The sequence below is a fragment of the Hyalella azteca genome, unplaced genomic scaffold (assembly GCF_000764305.2).
Source record: "Hyalella azteca isolate HAZT.00-mixed unplaced genomic scaffold, Hazt_2.0.2 contig10031, whole genome shotgun sequence".
NCBI classification, from domain to species: Eukaryota; Metazoa; Arthropoda; class Malacostraca; order Amphipoda; family Hyalellidae; genus Hyalella; species Hyalella azteca.
In genome coordinates this window covers 270,866-296,362 of record NW_025940083.1, presented here as the reverse complement: position 1 = coordinate 296,362, position 25,497 = coordinate 270,866, and the positions used below count along the sequence as shown (strand labels likewise).

The 25,497-nt window shown below is 37.5% G+C and overlaps 3 protein-coding genes across 3 annotated transcripts in view; 2 read left to right on the top strand and 1 right to left on the bottom strand.

The window, feature by feature from the left end:
- The first annotated feature begins 3,916 nt into the window (after positions 1 to 3,916).
- On the top strand, positions 3,917 to 6,893 carry LOC108676847 (trypsin-1-like). Its single transcript, XM_018165000.2, has 3 exons — positions 3,917 to 3,995; positions 5,063 to 5,283; positions 5,823 to 6,893. Exons 1-3 carry the CDS (start codon positions 3,953 to 3,955, stop codon positions 6,336 to 6,338), a joined length of 780 nt encoding a protein of 259 aa, XP_018020489.1. The 5' UTR covers positions 3,917 to 3,952; the 3' UTR covers positions 6,339 to 6,893.
- A 16,874-nt stretch (positions 6,894 to 23,767) lies between these two features.
- On the bottom strand, positions 23,768 to 24,696 carry LOC108676845 (cell wall integrity and stress response component 4-like). The gene is made up of 2 exons (XM_047882265.1): positions 24,689 to 24,696; positions 23,768 to 24,494 (listed from the first exon to the last, which is right to left on the bottom strand). The coding sequence occupies exons 1-2, from the start codon at positions 24,694 to 24,696 to the stop codon at positions 23,768 to 23,770; spliced, it is 735 nt and encodes a 244-aa protein (XP_047738221.1).
- LOC108676850 (carbonic anhydrase-related protein 10-like) overlaps positions 24,566 to 25,497 on the top strand; it is a 42,077-nt gene continuing 41,145 nt past the window's right edge. The window contains exon 1 of the mRNA XM_047882267.1: positions 24,566 to 25,148. Coding sequence (XP_047738223.1) covers positions 24,935 to 25,148 — 214 coding nt within the window. The 5' untranslated portion in view covers positions 24,566 to 24,934. The remainder of the gene's footprint in view (positions 25,149 to 25,497) is intronic.

The window sequence follows — 25,497 nt, the reverse complement described above, 5'->3', positions numbered from 1 at the left end:
CGATATCTCATTGCTCCAAGTTGTAACTCCTAGAATTTAATAGTTCAGTAATCATTTTCAATAGTTCGAAATCATAACAAATAATCGTTTCTTTATCAGGCTCAAAGCGTCGGTTGAAATTTTTCCTATGCAGATAGGGACCCTTGGGTTCCTGCCATAGCGTTGTTAAAATTCGAAGCAGGAACCTATGAGGACTTAGGAAATAGAGAGCGACTGAGATCGAGACCGTAAACTATATCAAACAGACGTATTTCTCAGAGATGGAGCTGATATACGCTGACATAGAAGATACCTTACAAATTCGATTTATTTTAAGTAGAAACATCGCCAATACTTCACTGGGAGCATGCGTAGCGATCAAGGCAACTGGGGTGGATAGAGAATGCGATGCATATTTCCAATATGTCCTTCAGGCCGTGCAATATAACCTGCGTCAGCTAAAAATATTACACATTTTAGGAACTCTGGCATATTTTTCAGGAAATATATAACTCAGTACTCACTGCAGTGAGTGACAGAGAGCGCATTTTCTCGTCGACGAAAACTTGAGATCACGGACGGACGGACAGACAGACGGACATGGCGAGCACAATAGTGCATTTTTTCCATAAATGAGAAAATGCGCTAAAAATAGAGATAAACCTTCACTATTTATAAAGAAACGCTGTCGCATTCTTAAACTGCACTATAAATAAGTCCAGCAGCTATCTCAATCAATCGTCAGCTATGGAAAGATCGGGTTCCAAAAGCCGGATCCCTTGTGAATCAAGTCACGAAAAGTTCAAGAATCGGCAACAGGCCATGGGCCTATTTTTTCAACGCCGAAACTTCTATTCTATTCTATTCTATAAAATTAATTCCAACTCTCCGCTTAACAAAAAACCTAACTCCCTACTCCTTTGATTACGAGATGAAAGAGCGATGTAGCGCGTCATTCGATCTTTACTTGAGATATTCGTTCTCTGGTGTCGTCTTTACATAATTAATTAAGTAGACATGAGCGAGGCGGTGATGATTAGAGTCCTGTTAAGCAACCGAATTTCTTCCCCATTTAAAAACTACCTGTGCGTTTTTTTGAAACTGTGATAGTAGCGAGGCGATACCAAAATTGATTTTTGCAATTAACGTCAATATATTGCGCCGTAGAATTTTAGAATCAGCAGGGTATTTATACAGCAGGATTTTAACATGAATGAAAATATACTGAAGCCAGCCGGAGTGCGTTATCTCTATATTACCTTAATTAGCACCAACTATCATCTTGAAGCTCACATTAAAACCCGATGTCAGCTCTCATGCTGGGTTCCACATAATTTTCGAGCCACAAATTTTCGTTTTGGATGCGTGGTACGAAAACCATAATTTCATTTTTTGCTACATGCCACATAATTTTTACTGATTTTTTATATTACCCCAATTTGCGGTCACTAAGTTTTTTATCTTTAGTTATGTTCATTTAATAAAGTGAAAGTGATTTTCTTATAAATTTATCAACATCGAAAGTACAAGCCTACTTTAACATAGCCCAAACACAATTTTTATTTGCTTGTAGGTTCTGAGTAAGTTTTTTTTCCCGGAAAATTTGTTCCATTAAATAGCATTTAACAATATTTGAGAGCAGTTTCAGCGCAGAATTTCATCAAATTGTGGCACTCATTCAAACCTTGAAAAACATTGAAAAAAACATTTCATCCATAAATTGCTGAGAAAAAGCGAAAAAATTCTGTTATAAAAGTTAATTAACTTTCTCTAAATTGTTCATATTTGTGCCAAAAATTTCACTTCATTAGCCGCACCATAAATCTCTTTCGGTTCCAGAAGAGCCATAGCATGATTGTCGAAGACTACGTACGATGCAAATCCTGGTCTATTACTTTTCCAGCTGAGTGTCCAGGATACGTCTAAAGACGCTCAGCTGAGTCTCCAGGATACGTCTAAAGGCGTCCAGCTGAGTCTCCAGGATACGTCTAAAGACGCCCCGCTGAGTCTCCAGGACACGTCTAAAGACGTCCAGCTGCGTATCCAGGACACGTCTAAAGACGTCCAGCTGAGTCTCCAGGATACGTCTGGAGACGCCCAGCTGAGTCTCCAGGATACGTCTAGAGACGCCCAGCTGAGTCTCCAGGATACGTCTAAAGACGCCCAGCTGAATATCCAGGACACGTCTAAAGACGTCCAGCTGAGTCTCCAGGATACTATACGTCTAAAGACGCCCAGCTGAGTATCCAGGATACGTCCAGAGATGCCGTCATGCATTTTAGCGCAGCAATCGTCTACTCTCCTGGTACCATGATAATTAAGCTAATCCTGACCTGTTACCATCAACTCATTGACTTCATGAGAATTATTTTCATGGGAATCATCGTAATCTAAGAGTTGGTCTAATTCGATTATTCAGGTTTCATCAATTGATATATGAAATTTCAGATCCACCGTATATTAAGAGTCATATATATTTTTTCAGTTCGATAGCCATTATCGTTAGAGAGTAGAAATTTAGTGAGTGTACTACAATAATCTACCGTTTAAGTCAGTGGTTCCCAAAGCTTAGTGCTGAATTTCTAGTGCTGAAACAGTTAAAACTGTAGAAAAATATATTGATTACTAAATGGGGTTCTATTAGTGAAATACACATTTCACTAATAGAACACAAAAATTCACAAGGAATTTAAAAGCAAAGAATATGCCAAGAAAATTCACCATATCGATATTGAAAACGTTTCGGAGTCCAGCTCCATCATAAGTCAAAATTCAAAGATAGACATAAAACCTAAACAAGACCTAACATTATATCGGAATATAATTATATCGAAATAAACAGGACTAGTCCTGTTTATTTCGATATAATGTTAGGTCTTGTTTAGGTTTTATGTCTATCTTTGAATTTTGACTTATAAAATGATTTTATTCATTTTTAGTTTAGTCGAACTGATGATGGAGCTGGACTCCAAAACGTTTTCAATATCGATATGGTGAATTTTCTTGGCGTTTTCTTTGCTATTAAATTCCCTGTGAACTTGCGATATAAGCAGACTTTAAAATTCCTTTCCTTTAAAATTACTGCGTACTAAATATCAAGAAAGAGGCGTTTATTTTTATATGTGTCAGTCGGAGGGGGGGGGCGCTAGAGATTCACTGGGGAGCCAAAGGGGGCGCCAGCCTGAAAAAGTTTGGGAACCACTGGTTTAAGTTAACAGCTGCCTCTACACATCCTTTGATTGTACACATTTACATGTATCAGCTGCATTAACTTTCTTGAAACTGTGGGCTAAACAAAAAAAAATTGTACTAAACCTGGATGAAGTTCAAATATTGCTGGAATTTTTCGGCTCCATTTCTGCTCAGGTTCATGTGTGCCCAACTCCAAACAAACGCAGGACTATTACCTGCGGTTGCCATAAATCCAGGCCGATCGATTCACAATCTCCTTATTCCAAATATTATCATTGACGTTAATGTTGAGAATCAACATTATCATTTGTCGGAGCATAAATATATCATTCGCAGTAAACACATAATATAGCATTGAAAGTAGCGTGAGTATCTTCCGGAATGAGATATAATTTCGACGTAAAGTTGTGCGAAGAAACTCTATTACAAATTACAGCCGAATGAAGATCAAATTAAATAGGGTTTATTTAGTGCTATTGAGTACTTTACTTCGCTATGAGGTTATCTGAGCAACAGGTGGCACATGGACATTTGGGTATCAAGACCAGGAAACTTTTAGGCTTCACAAACGCGTAAGCTTGCGGTCGAAACTACGAAATTTTCCCCAGCTACGCGATAACGTCAGGCAGAAGTCTTCGTATGCGTTACCACGTGTGATTGATTAACTTCCGATGTACTTCAGACCTGCCATGCTGCTGGAATAAATTCACACGCTTTTCAAATAAAAGGGACAGTGTCCGCAAATTGGGTATAGTTTTGTGTGAAACGTCAATCCTACAACATGAAGCTGCTCCTCTTCAGTCTCTTGGTGGCATCTGCCGTTGGTACGTAAAATATCAAGAAACTAAGCCGTACGATGTTCAAACCTTAGACTTTTCATATACATGCTTCTCCTCAAGCATTATGATATTCTAATTGGTAATGTTCAATTAATTAACGTGCATAAATCAAAAGCTATTCTCGACTATGAGTGACTTTAACCACTATGGTCCAGTGGTTAAAGTTCAGAGTACCAAGATTGGCGCAGAGAGGTGCGGGTTCGATCCCAGCTCTGTGCGCCAGTTTCTGGTCAGAATCGGCGAGGAGGCCGGGCGGTTAAGCACAGCAGAACTGTAGCAGTGAGTTGTGAGTTCGAGACCGCAAAATGCTGTGAATGTTCTGCGATGTTAAGAATCGGCGACAGGCCCACGGCCTAATAAACGCTGAAACCGCTATTATTATTATTATTATTATTATGATGTAATAATTCGGTCGTATCTCAAATGAAACTGGGCAAACAATGGAAACATCAACTGTAGGAATAAATTAGTATCTGAAGCTATAGATGTGCATGTCTGCTTTGGAAGGCTCGAATTCAGCCTATTTTAAATTATTTGTAAGATTATTATAATAAAATTATATTAACTCTGGTATGGTCATTTCTGATATGTCATCCGACCGAAATTTTGGTTTCTCCAACCATCTGATAGCATTAAAATCTATCTTTTAATGAATGCCCTGCGGATAATTTGTGCACGATCATGATCTTCCACGGAAAATTAACGCGTTAATGAAAAGAGAGAAATTTGTTTGGAATTTCCGTTGCAAAATATTGTTTTGTTGGGAAATGAGTTCGCCAATAGCGACGCTGTGTCTTAGAATATATTACATTTTTTAGTCTGGTTGAATAGTTTGAAATACCTAAAAAATTAAAAATTCCATAAACAATCGTCAAACCTTTAATTTATGTTATTCTTAGTATATGCTAGCAAAATTTGTTCCTTTAAGCAGGTTTCATTGAAAACTGTTACTTTTGTTATTCATGTTATTTATGTTATTTATGTTATTTTATCACAAAGATTGTTTTATTGCTACAAAGATTTATGCTATTCATGAACAATATCTTTTCCAGCGGCTCCGTCAACCCTGCCACGGTTCAGAAGAGGACACAGCAGGATCGTCGGTGGCCAAGACGCAAGCCCTGGACAGTTCCCGTACCAGCTGAGCCTCCAGGATACAACTTTCGGGACCTTCAGTCCCTTCTGCGGAGCGATCGTCTACACTCCCGATACGATGATCTGCGCGGCACACTGTGTCGACGGAGAAAACGTTACCCATCCTCAAAATCTGAGGGTAAGTATTGAATATTTTCAGTTTTTATTGGACGATTGAAAGCATTCTTAGCCATGCATGTATTTAGCGGTGAATTCATAGCCTCTTTAATAGGCAATGATCCAGCGTCGACCTGTTTATCAAACATTAGTTGATTTTCAGCTACTGACCATTTTAAAATCATTTTTCCTTTATTTTTCTCCGCATTGAGTTCTTACCAAGAAGGCCATGATAATCCTCAAAATTTCATGGTCATTCATACTAAACCTCCTTAAGTACAACGCAATCAACTTAAGAACTTTCCACCACATTATATGTCGCACATTAACTGTTCAGTATTTATCAGTAATATGCAATCATTTTTGTGCGCAAAATTTAGTTTAACGTACTTTTGAGACACTCAGGTTTACAACAATAACAGGTACACTATGCATATTGACGAGAACGATCTCGATTCATTTCAGGGATAAATGATATTGAAAATAATATAAATCTGATATTACTTCTACATGAGAGATAATACTCTTGGCGTAAACTAAATATTTATTCGGAATTTTCAGATTGTTGCTGGTGAACTGACCTTCAACGTTGATGAAGGCACCGAACAGGCTCGAGATCTCGTATCCATCGTCAAGCACGCTGGTTTCAACTATCATACTGTCGAGAATGACATTTCACTGCTCAAAGTTTCCCCTCCGCTTGACTTCAACGAGTATGTGTCTGGGGTGACCCTCCCTGCACAATACCAGAATTTCGACGGGGACGCCGTCGTGTCCGGATGGGGGACCTTAAGCCAAGGAGGGTTTGCACCCGCCACCCTGCAGTTCGTGAGCGTGCCCATTGTCAGCGACGCCGAGTGTAGGAAAAGCTATGGTGAAGATCAAATTTTCCCTTCCATGATCTGCGCAGGAATAGAAGGTAAGGACACGTGTCAAGGAGACTCCGGCGGTCCTATGATGTGCGGTGATTATCTCTGCGGGATTACGTCCTGGGGACATGGATGTGCCCATAAAGGATACCCTGGAGTGTACACGGAAGTCTCGTACTACGTCGACTGGATCCACCAACACGAATAAGACTTGATCTGGACAATAGCTTCTGGAAATAGACTCATTGTATTCATATTTAAAGAAGTGGACGCCGCAGAAATGTCATGTAACTCATTTTTTTCAGTGCTCTCCAAAGACCAAATAACGTGTCCTAACAAAATGTATGAACATTTGCTTAACGAGCGCCGGTAAGAAAATAATAATATTGTTTCGCTTTGACTTCGCATTAAAATTTATTACAGTTTCTCAACGATGTGTCAGCATTGAGCACAGTAACTGAACTATGTTGAAGCATTTTAATAGAATGACATAAAAATAATAATTTGATTGTAGCTAGGAATTAGATTGGCATTGAAAAGTGGAGTGAATGCATAGTTTGCTTTTTCAGCGGTCTGGGGTATCATTAAAAATTAAGTATAATGTAACAGTGAATTTATCGTCTTGATGATGATGAGAAAGTACTGTGGGAGAGTAAAGTTGCATAATGGATTAAAAATGAGGGCATGTGTGTTTTTAATATCTGTTATGCGCCAACTAGCATGTAATAAGATTCGTACGTTAATATACCGATCTCAACTCCAATGTTTTTCTTCATTTTTCCTTTCCATTCAAAGATTATTAGGCCGATATTAAATCGGAGGAACACAGTTCCTTCTAGCAAACATTTATTTTGAAATATCTCGATGTTGCAAGTGCAATACCTAAAAATGCACATGTTTCCACGTACAAGATGATTTTGATATAAATAAAATATTTTTTTGCAATTTGAACCACAATAATCATTAGTCAATAAAAGCGCTGTGAGCAAACTAACACAGTGAAGGACGAATTGCTAACGAGTATATAACGAGCGCCTGAGTAGAGCCTCGAACTCAGTTACCCTGCAACTGTCGTGAGGGAAGGTGTCGCCATCTGAGGGTAGCGTCGCTGACACTGGTCCGTAGCACACGCTTGTTGGAGACCGCGTTCGAGGCTTGTGCCACAACTGATATTGTTCCCACTGATTCTGATCAAATATTATTATATCGTGATTTAGTTTACAATACGTCACTCAATTCAACTTGAGACTCTAATTAAATGTAGAAAGAAAAGCCTCCTTGGACCCAATCGTATATATAGAGTGCTGCACAAAGTAGGTATTATGGAATATTTCTGATGAAAAGTGAAACACGAGAGAACTTTCGGTCTTACTTTTAGTTTCTTTGTAGTATCACCATATAAAATTTTCTAGAATTTTTTCAAATTGTGACAAAATTTCTTTGACTTTTTTATCGCTTTATTCGTTTACACAAAAATTTCATTTGAATCTTTGTTGCTTTGATGAAACCGTAAATAAAAAAAAAATAAAAATTTTTCAAGGAAATGGATTACTTGACACACCTTTCAGAATTAAAAAATACCGATCACAGACTTCAGCGTACGGTAGTAAATTTACGGTGCGGGCTTTGTTCGAAATTCTTTTTATGTTATTATTTTCGGACAAATTTTATTCGCTGAGTCTATGATATGTTTAAATAAAATCCAAAAATATTGATAAATCTCTGAATTGAGCGCGGCCCTCATAATTGAAAATACAGTTTTTTTAACTTAGGAATTTAAGGGAGTTAAGTGAAAAGAAAATTATGTAGGGCACATGTTTTATCACTAGATCTCCAATTAATTATATATGTTTCATTAAATGCGCCAAATTCATACATATTATATTTATGTTATAATTTTATAATTATTTAATGGGCTAAATTATAATTTGCTATACAAGCTTGCTGCAGAGGACGACGTTAATTGCACCCGTATAATACATTGGCCTGAAGCGCAATTTTGTGATACTATCAATTGGACGCAATAAGGCATGTCTCTTTATATGGCAAAAAATAGCAAACTATTTACGGCAAGAAACGTGATACAAAAGCAATTAATAATTTTCTCCCTATTAATTAAAATATTTTTGTCATTTTGATGCATTTTCATTGGCAGTAATTACACGTAACAAGAGTTACATTAAATGTTCGCGTGAAATTAGTTCTCATATCCCTGCGTTCTTCAAATAAACTGATTTGACGCGGCATGTTTCGTTTCGACTTTCGTACAAATTCATGTTAAAATTTTGACGCACGAACGCGAAAAATTAATAAACATGTCAATAATCTCAAAACAACTAACGCGCTTTATATGAATATAAGTTTGTTTATGAATGAAAGTTGTCTCGAAGTTATTAGTGTTAATTTTCAAGTACACCATTAAAATTTCCTTAGTTGATAATTCAACAGTAGTTCTCCGAATATACGCGCTTCTTTTTAATGAACGCATTGCCAAACTTTATCTGTAGAGGTCTTCTATGCAATGTTTTTTCTTGTGCATTAATAACGAATCGAGCAGCATTTATTTTAATCGAAGGTCTCCTCTTATGTTCGGTTCATTTTAGACCATGAGAAAGTTGTACCTGATTGAGCTTGAATTAACTTCTCTTTATCTGTTTTCAGGGAACGCAATAAGCGTATCACGACTTTGATTCAGTACTTTTCAAACAAAATCGCAAATTAAATTACCAAAGTACGTTCAGTATTAAATTATCACTACTATAAGAAGTTACTCCTCAACTTCATGGACGAACTCACACTGCCCCCGAATTGTCTAGTATTTGCAGTTGTGCTTTTCTAACTTACGATCATGGCTGGTGGTTTCTCGTCCTAATAGAATGAACTGAATTATTAATGCCCGACCACTACTGAATATTTCAAAATCTATTAAAGCAGCCTCGCTTCACTGATAAAAAGTAATTTATTCCAAATTGTGAAAGTACAATGCATAAAGAAATAATCCTGTAGTGCCAACTTATAACCCGCTGAACTTCCCTACAGGAAGAAGCTTAAATTAAATTGATTAAACCTATAAATGAATCTCCAGTCAAGCACAACGTACGCAATTCGCATCCGCGTTCATCGGTATATAGCTTCATACGATTGTTATTTTTTGCAACGATAATAAAGTTAATACTAAACGTATAGAAAAGGAAGGCTCTTCGAAATTTTCATTCCTCCTCATTTGTTTCTATTACCTTGGCAATGCAATAACAGGGGTTATATAGCATAACTCACTTCAGACACTGAAATACCATTATTTCGGCTTAGAGATTTCTCAAAGACGAATCGAAGTGTGATTCAAAAATTCATCAACCGCCCGAACCTTAATCGGAATAATTCATGAGAATTATTTTATGACAAGCCATGCATAAATAAAGTTCTTGACCACATTTATAGAATCTTATTATTATTAGGAGAGTATAATAGAAGTGTTTAACGATTCATCAGCAAAAGAGATCAATGCAACGAAAAAATTATTTCGATTCTAGTATCTTTAAACTTTGGATTATAAAGGAAATAATAGTTTCAAAAATGAATTCTAGTAAAATCGAATTATTATATACGTGTCTGCTAGCCCGCTAACAAAAGGGAAGCTACAACTTGTGGGAGCTTTATGTGGTATAGTCGTTAGTATAGCTCATTAGACAGCTTTTGAAGGCAAAGGCAAACACTTTCTGATCGATATTCCTGACGTTGCTCAGTTTGCAACATGCCGGAGTGACACGTGTAAACTTTTAGGAGCTTCATCAAGTCATGTGTAAACCAAGACAAAAAATAATCAATGATCTAATTAACGGAGATTATTTTTTGAACTTCAATGGTTTTTTGTATGCCTTTTTTCACTGGAGAAATGCTTTGGGGTAAACATCATGAAGTAGAAATAGCCCCGGATAGTAACAGACAATATATAATATAATATAGACAATAGACTGCGGGTTAATGTTGCGTTTAATCTGAATATGGATTTTATGGTGTCAGGAGTAAATGGGAAGTAAAGGGTGAAACTATAAATATTTCGAAGTTTTCTGTTATTGAATTCAGACCAGAGTTTACTCAATCAATGACCGCGACTAGGGTGCTGTGAACATTTGAGAACTTCGTGAAGCTGGCGCCGATGGATTTTTACTAATTATGGACGCCTGGACTCTGCCCCATATGTTCACTCTCTTAAAGGGAAGTACGAAATGGCTGACCCATTGACATTACATAAAATGCAACTACAGGCAAGTAAACAAAATTTGAAGTTATTCAATCAAAGTATCGACTTATGGTTTTAAACTTGGTTGGTCCCGTGCGAAGTAATTGTTGGTAAATTGGGGATATTTGATTGGTGTATAAAGAAAGATTGATTTTCGATCCGCTTCATATCTCAACGACGATCACCGAACAGGAAATGTCAATGACATACGTATAATTTTAATTGCGATTGATCGATGTTTCTATTGACTAAAAAATTATTTGTCGTTCGATTCATGGCAACTGCTTCCTGTGAAAATACAAAAATTACCATTACGGTATACTTAATCTCATTCAAGGGATTGAATTGTTTTCGAAAACTTAATTATTATTATTATTATTTGCTTGTGTTAAAAGGTTCCCGGAAAATTGTTCTCGGGAAATTATTTCGCTTATCTATAGCAAATAATGTTACAACAGTGAACGATAACGCCAAAAGTCATGTACGAAAAGTCCATTAGCATGGCTCACTACTCGGTAAAAAAAATTGGCGCTGACATTACCAACGGCAGCACGCCTATCTTCATAGGCGTTACTGCCGCAACCACACCGCGGTAAAGCATGTAAAGACCACTTTGGCGCCGTTATGAACCCGGCTTTTTGGCGTAAGATCGGCATGATGTCGACCACGAACTTGGTGAGAGACCGCATAAGAACAAACGGTTAGTCATTTAGCAGATCTATCCCTTGCACGCTCTCAAGCAGCCACGCACGGCTCTCGGGCCGGCGACACGTCACGTCACACCATAGCTCGGTTATGTCGAGGGCCGGCGACATGTCACGTCACACCATAGCTCGGTTATGTCGACGTCGCAGTGCGTTGACCGTTCCAGTGACCTACAGTAACTAAAATATCGGTGACCGTTCCAGTCGCAAACGTTGCGCCGGATTTCTACGAGCGTTTGATCGACCGCATATTACAGAGAGCTGCGAAAAAAATCAAGCCAAGTGGAGGGAAAAAAGTTCAGGTACGTTGAATAATGGCAATTGATATAATGCCAAACGAATTTCGTTATTTTCAATATTCAATCAATGTGACTCGTTTCTAGGAATTTCACGGATCAACGTGCATTACAGAGTGGAATATTCCATCATGAGTCCAGCAGACTAAAAAAATTTGTAATAAATCATAGGATATTAAAATTCGAAAGAAACAGAAGCAAAAATTGAATTCCTGAAACATACCGCTCATTCAGTTTTATGGTCCCGCCGTTTGGTTTCGAATTCAGTGGCTTAAGATGACAATAGTCTTTTAGCATCTTTCTATATCACATAAATAAACAAAAATTAACTGAATAAATTTTGATTGCAAGAATCGTTTTTCTATTTGTAACAACTCAGTTCGGTGCATAACATTTCCTCTTTCAAATAACGTTTCAGAAAATTTGACAATTCGTCTTTAACGAATGTTAAAGAATGAGTCCAGCAGGCCCTCTTTAACGAATATTAAAGAATACCCTGAGAACTGGACCGAGTAAGGAATCCTAATGAACTAAATCTTACTAAAAGTTTTTCCAGCAAAACAAGACATCAAAAAACTCCCTTTCGTTCTTATTATGGAAAATTCAAAATAAGTCAAACTCCAACTAGCAACGCTTCATAATTTGAAGAACTCCACTCAAACAAGACGGCTTTCAATAATTTCACAATTCAAGAGAATGTTGCTTATGATGTATAATACATCATTACATATACTAAACCTTATTAGGAAATGGTGAAATTTGAACGGCTCAAATGATGCACTCTGTTGCATGCCCCTTTCTGTTGTCTTTATTACCTTCTTTAAATTGCAGCTCAGAAAATTAATTTGATGTTCAAGGAAAAATTTTGGGTTTGATGAAAAGTAGTTGACAAGAATTTATACATCAAATGAAGTTAGTAGCGCTGTGAGCTATTTAATTGTTTGAAACCTCTGAAACCTCATTTGTTTATGAGAAAAAACTGGTATTGGGTTTTTTCGGAATCCTGTTTTGACTGTGGTTGTTCAATCTACATTGATATTACCTTTATCAGTTTTGACTCACGACATAGTGTAGTTACCTTTATTGCTAACGATTAAATGAGTCAAACAGCAATGGTTGATCATAAACTTGTTTATGATCAACCATTGTATGTATTTATTGGGTCCTATGTACCTTAATTCTATAATTCGAAAATACGGTCAGTCCTAGAATAGTTTTTAGTTTTTCGGTGTAAAAACCTGTTGATTTTACGTTCTTTGCACGCGCTGTAAACTATTGGACCGCTCGATATTTAGTTGGGCAGTGTCAAAGGCATGCAGTCACCCTGTTTACTCGAAGCATTCGTTAATACCGTGGCGCATAAGCAGCATGCAGTGCAGTGCAAGGCACTGCACCCTACTGTCCTATACACCGGTTATCTTGCAGCGCAACTCTCGCGCTGTTCCTACAGTACTGGTAGCAAACGATACAGACTCTGGAAGTAATTTTTAACTGTTTATAGTATCTACCATTCAACAAGTTATGCTTGCAATCGTAAGTCAACGCTGATAATAAAAAAGGCCTTTTGTTGCCAGCCAGCACTCGCCAAACAATGTTATTGCTCATGTGGAAGAAAGAACTGAAGTCGTCGCATCGAACAAGTCGCTTGGTAATTGAGTAGTGCCTCTGGGTACGGAGTAACCGCCTTTGTAAGACAGCAACAAAAGTTATTGAACTTCTATCGAGTGCTGTGGTCAGACGAATTTAAAGACCATTAGACTATTTGTCTTCCTTCTTCCGTGTCTTGTTAATTCAAATAAATATTGTTTGGAATATAAGTAAACAAACAAGGAAAGGATGCATTAACCAACAATGCACAACGTGTGTGCTCGGTAAGAGAAAAGTTTGAGGCTAATAGAAAAACTGTCACAAAGTGAAAGGTTGTTATAGATTCAATACTTAATTGCACGGAAATTCCACCAATGTGCGATAATAAAAAATTTTTATTTCCTCAGTTGGAAAGAATACCGTAGTAATGGCTTATGCATTCACAAAGTTCAAAATACTTTTCACGGCTTCTATTGTGCGATACCTAAGACTGACAAAAAATTAATATATAAAATAATGTTTAAAATTCTATACAAAAACATCTTTTGAACATCGTAATCCTGATCTGGATAGCCAACTTTGTTGCAGTGAGTGTGTCTGCGGTTGACCATGCAAATGAAATCTGATTCGTTTTCAAGTTTACCCTATTGGTGCTGCACGCTGCAAAAAGGTGTGATCATTATGGAGGTATTATATATGATTATGTATAATATATGAGGCATTTGTTCTCTAATTTTAAATGCTATCAGATATCATTATCAAACCTACATTCAATCCGATATCATTATCAAACCTACATTCAATCGAAAACTTAACAAAGTAGCACGACGTAAGATAAGTTATACGTTTGGATTTGTGAGTTGTGATATATCAGTTCACTATATCACTCTGATTGATGTCCGCGTGCCTTGAATTAAGCGGAGGCCAAGGGAAGTCTGTTTCTGAACGATTTTTGTTCGAGACTTTCATGAAGAGGAGCGAATAAGGCGAAGCAATTCGCGCCCGCCATAAAAGCAATTGGCCTGCGAAGCCGTTATCATAGTAGAAAAAGTGAGCTTCCCGGCACCTGATTACACGAGCCATGCACTTCACTACTCTCCAAACGCCATAAAAACCAACATGGAACACTACTCAGAGGATAACATTACCAACCGGGGAGTTCCTACCGAACCAAAACTTTCAATTGATTAGCAAAAACGCCACCCAAATTGAGCCTCTACTCAGAACCTGCGGGGAAAATTGTGAAGTTGTCGGCGTGGTTTTTCTTGGAAGCGACTGCATATGGAAGTGAACTGATTATTTTTCGAGCAGATAATTTTTCATGATGGTTTTGGCTAGAAGAGGGTCATTATTAGCCGAAAATTGTTATTAAACCAGTGAACAGTCCAATGAAAACTTATAAAAAAAATGTGCAGAAGCATGCTAATGTTCTTAATTGGTGTAGAATGAAATTTTATTGAATATTTGTTTATACTGTGTGATTCACGGAAACTTACTGGTTCCGTGAAACTTTCTACAACATCTGGCCGACCAGCAAGATGTTGTAGGAAAAGGGCGTGAAGTATTTCATATGGATGGCAAGATCTTGAAGTTTTGTGTCTCGCCTAGTCAGGTTGGAGCCTAGTTTTGTGTCATCCTATTTAGTCAGAATGGAGCCACGGCCAACACATCGCGAGGTTCAATGGATCTTCTGAAATAACATTTTGCAGAATGCCTCATCTCCTAATAGGTGACTTCTTTGGCCGGCCCGATCCCCCGATTTGGTTCCGTGTGATTTTTTTATGGGGTTATCTAAATTCAATTGTTTACAAGGGGTGTCACCTTATTTGAAGAACAGCATACGCCCAGCCATTGCGAAAATACCCGTCAAATGATTCAGCGAGTTGAACGTAGCTTCAAAAAATCGACTGCATTGACTGCGTAGCTTCACTGCATTACTGCATAGCTTCAATCGACTGCATTACTGCGTAGCTTCAAAAAATCGACTGCTTCATAACTGACTGCATTGACAATGAGGGACGTCATTTGTGCAATGTTATCTATAAAAATAAATTATTCAAAAATGTAGGTAATATCTTTATCTATAAAATTTTTATTGCATGGAATGATATCTATACTAGTTCTTTTTAGCGCATTTTCTCATTTATGGAAAAAATGCACTATTGTGCTCGCCATGTCCGTCTGTCTGTCTGTCCGTCCGTCCGTCCGTGACCTCAAGTTTTCGTCGACGAGAAAATGCGCTCTCTGTCACTTACTGCAGTGACTACTGAGTTATATATTTTTTATTGAGCTTTCAATGCAGGAAGTTTCCTTGAATCACCCTGTACATGTTTCTATGTGAGTTTTATTTAGAAAATTTAGTTAGAAAAAAGCCTTCTGCAATTTTTCAACCCCATTACCCAGTAAAACTGAATTATTAAGCATAATTCGGCAATGATGATCGAATTTAGCTTTTCCTTTAAATCTGTAGGGAAATAAATAGAAATCAGGAGCACTTCCATCTAAATGATGAGGCAGCCACGATTCGTCATCGGGCATTGTGATTAACTTTCACAAAAAATTGTCTTTGCCACGGCTTATAATCCCTTGTATATAGGAATCACTTAGATTCTGTACAACAAGTAATTCAGCTCACGCTGCAATCTTTGTATTGTGGTCTCTGAATGGCCTTTTCCTGAAATAAAAAACAATAGTGAACTAATTATTCGTTTAAACAAGATTCAGCCCATACCGTGGTCGCTTTCTTTGTCATCAAAGAGCTCAGGATTTCCTAATAGGATTTTCAGGATTTGTTAATGGGAAAAGCTTGCATTAAATATTTATAGCAGCAGAAAAAAATTAAGTCCCATATCATCCTAGCAGTAAACAGCATATATAGCAACAGAAGTGATGATGAAAAAGTAATGTAAATCCCAGCCAAGACATATCATTTCTGTTGGAACAATGAACATTGCACCGATCGGAAATTTTTAATTCAGTAACAATATTTTCACTCACCGAAATGCTTGTATTAAACAACTTATAGTTTTTCCGAAAGTATTATTAGTTATAGTTTTTCCGAAAGTTTTTTTCCGAAAGTATTATTGTTCTAACCTCAATCATTGCAAGTTTCGTATCAAATTCGAGTACGGGTTTGTAAATTTTGGTATCCTCATTACGATCGATTCATTTTACTTGTAAAATTAAATTTTTACTAATTTTATACATAATAATCAGTTCGTTTCACTAATATTATAATGCATATGAGATGGTTGACGAAAAAGAACTAAATTTAAACCAGTGCAATTCCACGTAAATTTTCCACGTTTTTATAGAATTTTAATAAAAACTCTGATTATAAAATGTTTGAAAATCGAAAAGAATGAGTCATATATTCTTGCTCGATGCTTGAAGTGAAAAATATCTTCCGTATACCTATTATTTGGTTATTTTGTGAATTTCAAATTATTTACTTACTTCAACAAATTTTTAAATGCAAAGGATTTTTGCTTGTTCGTCTTAATGGGTTCAAATTCCACTAAGCAGTTTGTATAAGAGAATATAAAAATAATATTTATGAAACATCGGCATGAATGACAATTAATTGTTGTTGCGATATTGCATATATGACTAATTTGGATGTTCATTTTTCCATCGATATTTTTAAAGATCAGAACTTTACGCTTAAATCATGCAGGTAAAGTTTAAATAGTGATAGCTTATGTTAGATTGCAGCAAACAGATTATGCTTAACACAAGATTTGATTTTTTTTGTTCTAATTTATCTACATAAGAATGATGATTATGGTATTTACGGAATGTTTCACGATTTTTACGGAAGCGTATTTTTTAAATTTACTCGATCTATTTTTGCTCAATTTCATCTAAGAAGAAAATAAATATTCTCATGTAGATAATTATTCTCATGAGATAATTATTCTCATGAGATAATTATTCTCATAAGATAAATATTCTCGTGAGATAAATATTCTCGTGAGATAAATATTCTCATGCAATAAATATTCTCATGAGATATATATTCTCATGAGATAAATATTCTCATGCGATAAATATTCTCATGCGATAAATATTCTCATGCAGTGACCGCATTTTCTGGCAGCCTTCATAGTTAAAATCGGAGGGTCCATCAATCATGTTTCTACGGAACCACCGGTTGCGATAATTTTTATCATGCTTCGAGCCTCGAATATTATTAATTAATATTAAAATTATTAATATTAAAATTTGTAATATTAAAATTTTCTCACACGAATCGTTAAAAAACATTGCACAAAAATACATTGGCATGACAGGCTCATGGCTCGATAAATGACCTAGACGCACCACCCTCTTATTCTTAAAACGAATTCAGAATTTTACTGTTATAAACAAGCCGAATAAAAGTTCATGCTCACTAGATATTTCAAATTGTACAATTCTTGTCCAAAATTTAAAAATTTTTACCTTACTTTTGTACCGTTGAAATAACATATTCTTGGTTCAGCTTAAATTTAAATTAATTTTCTTTGCAAACAGGTTTTGATTGCCTTGTATCATAAACGAGGTGAAGTCCGGCCACAAATTGTAAGGCTCTATTACCTCACTAATGATTACATTACTAACAACTAATTAATAACTCCATCACAAATCTTCAACTAGGAATATATCCTAATTTATTTAATATATCAATATATGTCAATCGGGTGAAGGGATACTTCTTCATTAAGCTTTGTAGCCGAGTAATAAATTGCAGGCCGTTGGTGTCCAAGTAAACTAAGTGACAGACTGATCGTTGCACAGCCCGCAAAAATAGCGTCTAGCAGACAGCGTATCGGCATAGGGAAACAAATTGAACTGGATGCACCCAATTTTCAACACCTTGGATTTTGAACAACGCACTTTTTGTTGGTATAAAAATGGGTGCATGTCACGCAGTAGTGTGATTCATTGTGCTTTTCATCGTGTGTCATGTGGTTCATCATGTGCCAATTTATTCTTCATTTTACGTTGATTTTGTTAGTTAATGCGCTTTGCTATTCCGCGTTGCATTAATTTGTTCTCGTCGAAAGGAGTTAAAATTTAAGTAATTTGGCCTCCTATAGAGGAATACGGAGTTGACTAAATAGACTGCTGCCGAAACAAACACAACGAATAAATAATTCATACTCATACTAAAGGGCTAGAGTCGAGACGCATTGAAGATACTTCGAACGCATTTACATCATATCATATGAATTTTATCTGAGTAATTCATAAAAATTGTTGTGAAGTGGACCTTCAAAGTTCATCCAGGTGTATAAAGTCGGCTTAGTTTATTTTTAGTCAACAGCAAATCGAATGCGTGCGCCTGGTAAATTGAACATAAAACGGATACTCTTAACACTATTTCACATAATTGTTGTCGAATCAATTGTACATACGTGTTTCATCTCATTGCAATTACTTCAAACAAGATCCGATTTGCTAGAGAATAATGTTAGTAAGCTACAGCAGCTAGACCAGCACTCTTTAATGTGTCAATAATAAATTCATTCATGTGTTTGTGTTTGGACTTAGCTTTCATCAAAGCTGTTTTAAAAATCCAGTAATCTTGGAATCCACTGAAAGTGCAATCATTACTATTAGAAGCACTAGCATTAGAGCATTAGAGACCAGGCGCCGGTCTTCCTTCATTATTCTGATGCATCCAGACGCGTTGCTTTCACGAGCCGCGCTCTCGTCAGCGGAAAAGTTAGTGAAGTAAAAAGTTATAACAGATTATATTTACTGGGATTCTGGCTACATAAATTTAAATTTCTATAAGTTAATGGGAAAGGTGATTCTGTAAAAGAACCGTTTTAATATCTTCGTCATATATTCGTAGTCGTTCAAACGAAGATAAGCAAAATTACACGCGAAAACTGCATTCTGAGGCACAGCCAAAGCAATATTTTTCGAAAAAATCATTCATACAATGATTTCTCAAAAATTCAGATTAATTAATTTGCATCAGTTCAGTTAATCCAGTGGTTGAACATAAAGGTTACAAAACACGGAATTTGCCACTTGAAATTACACAATTAGAGCATTCATAAGCTGAACTAAACTCCGTGTTATTTCTTTCTAGTGTCAGGTCTTGACATTATTTCAGAATGTCACTGCTAAAACATCCTTATTGTTAATTAGGCGATATAGTGAGAAAGATAAATTAATCGACGGATTTATCTGATTTATGGTTAAATAAAGGAGATCATATTCATATATTCACGTCGAAATATCATAAGGAAAATAGGATTCGTCTGCAACATTCAAGGATAGAATATGTTGAGATAAATCCATAGCTTCAAACTAAAGATGTTCTTAAACATGATATCGTTTATCATCGAAACACTATTGTAATTAAATATCAACAGGAATCCCATTTATATCAATTAATTCTAAAAAAATCAAACTCGATAAAGTTATCTGGAAATATATACACTATCAGAGCAGTAAAAACAAACATATCGCACCCATTAATTCAGCGATTGGTGTACTTATTTACCTCTGTGGTTGTAACAACATGCATTCAAGACAATAAATCAACTATTTTATGAGAGATTAAAAGCTTTTGATACGCCCAAGTTCACAGAAAAACATTTCTTTCACGGGAGCGGTGGCATTATAGCCACAAAGTTGCTCCTTGTGGACCGTTGCTCAGATGTTGACAGTTCTCATTTCTTATTTATTATAGGTATCGGCTTGCAGTCGCGATGTCATCGAGATATCGCTAAGCTCATGAATACGTGAATATGAGTAAAGGCCAGTGATGTGGGCTGCGTGGTGTTATAAAAGCTGCATGTGTAGGTATTGCTGTTATTTATTGTTCTCGCCTTTATGTGCATTTCATATTTAGGCCCGTCGTGATGTGTTATATGGTGATGGTGAAGTATTATACGTGAGGTTTTTTGATTATGTACTGATGATCAGGTTACATAATCAAAATGTAGCACTGATAATAATAATTAACATATAGCCATTTCCAACATAGAGTATACTGTATATGTTGCGCGAATGTCGTTTTTGGGTAATTTGTATGAACATTGACTGATGCTCGTTTGGAAGTCAACAATGCGTTCGAATCATTTCGAATTAATCAAATTCTACTGAATGTTCCTAGATTTCAGAACGGTCATAAACGCACAGGAAGTAGGAAATATAAATTTTTATTGAATTTATATCCGAATACAAGACGAAGGATTATTTACTCCTACTTTATAATTGGGTCAATTATGATTTGGCCAATGACAAATTTATTTTTTGATCAGGCATTAGAGACACTACTATAGGCAATAGGGCTGACTGAAGTTGCAGCAAATAAATGGCCTGTTGATGAAATGGGAGATTTTCATCGGCCTTCACGATTGACAAACGCGGCTATTAACACCATGAAAATAAGCCTTGTACTCCAGTGCTGTAAACGAAGTCACCCGCTAGAAAATTTTCTTGTTTTTTTTTTGCGCTGGCCGTCATTGCCGAAGAAGACAACCGCGGGTAGGACGGAGCGTCACTCTTTTATTCTTCTCTTTTTTTTCTCACGTTCGATCCGCGTGAATAATGACATCAGGTGTCGCGGCTTCGTCCGCATTGCTGTGGCTTGAAAAATATAAGATCACTTTTATTGCATCCAGTCCACTTATGGAGGCAGTATCCAGGCTGTTATATTATGCAAAAGGTTATATTATGGTAAGATGCACCAATGCATGATGGGTAAAGGGCAAAGCCTGGAGGATAAAATACGAGTCTTAATGTCACAAAATTCTGACCCACGATGACATAGAACTTTGCCGAACACATGAAGCTTTTAGAACATATTAAATTCATGGGAAAATATCGTTGCATTTCAGTGATAAGGTCACTTGGTGTTTTTGATAAGTACCTCAACTAAATAACTCCCGAGATCCTTAACTAAATTATGTTCAAATAATGTATAGCCAAGCAAAACGGTCGTTTCTGCGGAACAGGCTAAAAAATTCACAAGGAATGAAATTGTAAATATAATACCAAATAGAATCACTTTTCTGCATGAAAAGTAAACCAAAAATGTATCACTATTTGCAGGAGTATTCGTTCACTTTTTACCAGTATTTTATAAGTAAAACATTTAAAACATGCACAAGGCCTCTTTGTTTTATAAAATTTTACCTTCTTTAGTGATAATTGATTCGCTGAATTTCCAATTTCTTCAATATAAGCTTGGACTCGGTACGACATCCCACTTTTCTTTAATAAGTCACCTCCGTCGTCCCCTGGAAGCAATCAACTTACATCACACCGTTGATTGAATTTCGAGGCTTTCTTCAGCATTTTCGGTGTCAAAAGAAGCGACGTTGTGAACCTTGAAGACCCGATCAATGTGCCAGAGCTGGACTTGTGCCACGGCCGCAAGAAAAGCAGGCTTGTCAGAGATGAACGCAGCCGACCAGTAACGGTTCAACTCAATTAGTTGCAATCTTGCGCAACTTGCTCCGCTCAGTTTTTGCAGAACTTCCTGAATGATCGGTCAATTATGCGAGCAGCCTCCTTCCCACAAAGAAAATAATCGGTGAATAATTATACTACAATCTATTTTAAATTGAACCCGCCGATTATCTACCTATAATTTGAAAGAGGTATTCCTGGATGTCAATAAGAAATGAGGAGAAGATGATTTGTAGTGTTAAGGCATTTTGCGACTTTTATTTTGTAATAAGATTATGATTTACCTTTACCTTGGCAACACCGGTAGGAAGTTAACGTCGCGCGCAGAATTTTCTCGTTAGTCATTATTGTTCGGCTGATCCCCGCTGCAGATACGCACGTTGCCAAGGGTTTTATTCTTTACACTATTTTTCCATCTTGATACTTATATTCAAAACCAACCTTCTTGTTAATTTGCCTTGCAGTAAAATCTCAGTTCCAGTCTCTTTCATTTCCATTCTTGTTTTACTGTGTGGGTAATGACTGGCACTTACCCCACAGATTATTCATCACAAGTTGCAGTTTGTAAGGGAACTGAAACCAACTCCATATTCTTGAATTATAGTCGAGCAAAGTCTTTCTTCCCTCTGATTTTCGAATCAAAACGCTAGTGTTCGAATAACGATTTCAAATTTCTTAATTTATTCTAAAATAATATTGAACTGAGCCTTACAAATGGATTACATTAGTGAAACTCTTGCCTCAGCAGAGAAGACGACGTCGTCGCTACGCCATCACTTTTCTCTGGCGCAACTCAGTATTCAGAAGAGAAGACGACGTTGCAGCGACGCCATCACTTTTCTCTGGCGCAACTCAATATTCAGAAGAGAAGACGACGTCGTCGTTACGCCATCACTTTTCTCTGGCGCAACTCAATATTCAGATGAGAAGACGACGTCGCCGCTACGCCATCACTTTTCTCTGGCGCAACTCAGTATTCAGAGGAGAAGGCGACGTTGCAGCGACGCCATCACTTTTCTCTGACGCAACTCAGTATTCAGAGGAGAAGGCGACGTTGCAGCGACGCCATCACTTTTCTCTGACGCAACTCAATATTCAGAGGAGAAGGCGACGTTGCAGCGACGCCATCACTTCTCTCTGACGCAACTCAATATTCAGCGGAGAAGACGACGTCGCCGCTACGCCATCACTTTTCTCTGGCGCAACTCAGTATTCAGAGGAGAAGGCTACGTTGCCGCGACGCCATAACTCCTCTCGAGTTAGCAGAGCACACGACGCGGCCTGTTGCGCCTGCTCGCTCCTCACCTCTTGATTTAGAGTCCCTCTAAAATACAGCGCCTGGTGTTTGTAGCCTTTACCTTATTGAATGTCCTGCTGTCAAATGAACAGTATATGTCTCGGGCTCATGTATGCAATTCCAAAAGTGGTGGAAGTTACTTTTGGAGTTCCTCCATTAGATGTTGCTTCTAGTGTGAAATTTTCTTCGTTGACCTCTGTTTTACAGATTGGCAATTTAAATGTCATCACTCCTGATTAGATTTCTTCATTTTTAATATTATAGGGATTCCTTAATGCTGCACCTCAATACCATACAGCACACATATCACTTAGAACAATATAAACGAAGCTTATCAAAGCTATGGAAAGTGATCTGTCATCAAAGTCAAATGTTTGAGGTTCAAACAGTGAGCGTTTATGTGTGTGCTCGACTATTGATGTAAACTAAGCGTCGTATGATTCATTTATGAACGAGGATCGCAACTGACAAAGAAGGCAAAGACATCGCAATGTAATGGTAAGAAACACATTATTAACCGCGCGTCTACTTTCTGTATCTGAAATTCGCGAATTACGAAACTAAAGTAAATTATATGGATTTTGATCAACGTGTTCAATTTGATCAACGTGTATACTTACAGTTCCGAAAGTTATGGTTTTTATTTCTGAATGTAGTTAGATATTAGATACGATTAATGGTCACGCACACGATAAATGGAATGTCCTCTTTGAACATAAAACCATCTCAGAAAATACGATCAGGGAACCTAAATAATTTTTGACCGAGATTCTAGCATTTCTCAGAGTTTGGCAGTAAAAAGAATCATCATTTTCATTCTACATTAGTTGAATTCACGAGAGGAATCAAATAATTAACAACGCGTGAGGTATGGACAGCGCCTTGGATCTTCGGGAGTGTCGAGGCAATAACAGGCAAAGTGGAATGTGGAGCCACGCTGGCCTTCTGCTTGCAAAGAATCAACAGGAACAGTCGTGTCTGTCACGCCTGCACTTACAGTGTTTGCTGGGCTGAGCTATGCTTAGGACTGGGGGACATGTGATGGGTGTTGCTTAGGACTGGGGGACATGTGATGGGTTATGTTGTGCTGGGCGGTTATGTGCTGGGTGATGTTGTGCTGGGTGATGTTGTGCTGGAGATGTTGTGCTGGGTGATGTTGTGATGGGTGATGTTGTGCTGGGTGATGTTGGGCTGGGTGATGTTGTTGTGCTGGGTGATGTTATGCTGGGTGATGTTGGGCTGGGTGGTGTTGTGCTGGGTGATGTTGTGCTGGGTGTTGCTGTGCTGGGTGATGTTGTGCTGGGTGATGTTGTGCTGGGTGATGTTGCTGTGTTGGGTGATGTTGTGCTGGGTGATGTTGTGTTGGGTGATGTTGTGCTGGGTGGTGTTGTGCTGGGTGATGTTGCGTTGGGTGATGTTGTGCTGGGTGATGTTGTGCTGGGTGATGTTGTGCTGGGTGATGTTGTGCTGGGTGATGTTGCTGTACTGAGTGTTGCTTAGGACTGAGGGACTTGTGCTGGGTGATGTTGTGTTGGGTGATGTTGCACTGGGTGATGTTGCGCTGGGTGATATTTCTATGCTGGGTGATGATGTGCTGGGTGATGTTTTGCTGGATGATGTTACTTTGCTGGATGATGTTGTTATGCTAGATGAAGTTGCTGTGCTGGATGATGTTACTGTGCTGGATGATGTTGTTGTGCTGGATGATGTTACTGTGTTGTGTGCAGCCGTGTTGCAGAAAAACTTTGCGTCTCTGTTGTAGTGTGTGAAATAAATCAGCTTTGCTGCCGAGTCAATGTCGTTCTGTGGCTTTCGCTGCTGCCTTCAATCATGATAAGACATTTTCATTAATTTAGCAACTTATTTCTTTATTCTTTGTTAAATACCTTTCAGAAATTGGCTGATAAATTTGTAGATTCAATAAAAAATACAATTATCTGGTTTTTAATGTCGAATAAAAGTGATGTGGCAACAAGTAATTTATGCATTTATTTCAATTAACGTAAGACAAATTACGATTTCATAATTCCATTTGAATTAGACTTCCATTGCTCTATTCTTTATGGCCAATCTGATACAAGCAAATCTGTGAATAAGAACATAGCTCCGAAATTTTCTAAGACTTGAACATTTATGTAAAGCCAGGAATTTAAATGGCCTTAAACATGTTCAGTCCCCAAACATCCGTATACGAAATACGAAGTAAAAAGTCGTAATACAGTCCATCCTCATGCGTCTATTTTGAGTGTCCAGTGAGACTTGATGGCTGCATCAGAAATATTATTTGGTGTGCGGCAAGTGCTGCACAGCCTTCAGTATATGCGACTGCAGCGCCCGCGTCCCACGACATTAAGAAGAGAAGACAGTCACGACGCACAGAAATGGACAAAACTTGCGTCGATGACACAAGTTGTCTTGGGTAGCATATTCCTGCTGATGAGTGCAACATCCGTGTTGTGCTACAACACAGCAGAGGGTGAGTACCGCAGTGTTGGATGTGTTGTGTTGTGCTACAACTCTGCAGAGGGTGAGTACCGCCGTGTTGGATGTGTTGTGTTGTGCTACAACACAGCAGAGGGTGAGTACCGCCGTGTTGGATGTGTTGTGTTGTGCTACAACACAGCAGAGGGTGAGTACAGCCGTGTTGGATGTGTTGTGTTATGCTACAACACAGCAGAGGGTGAGTACAGCCGTGTTGGATGTGTTGTGTTATGCTAAAACTCTGAGTACAATAATTAATGATGTTACTAGTAATCCGAATGTCTTTCTAGTTACGGTAATTATAATAGCACATTTGACCAAATGATAAATCATGTGAACATTAA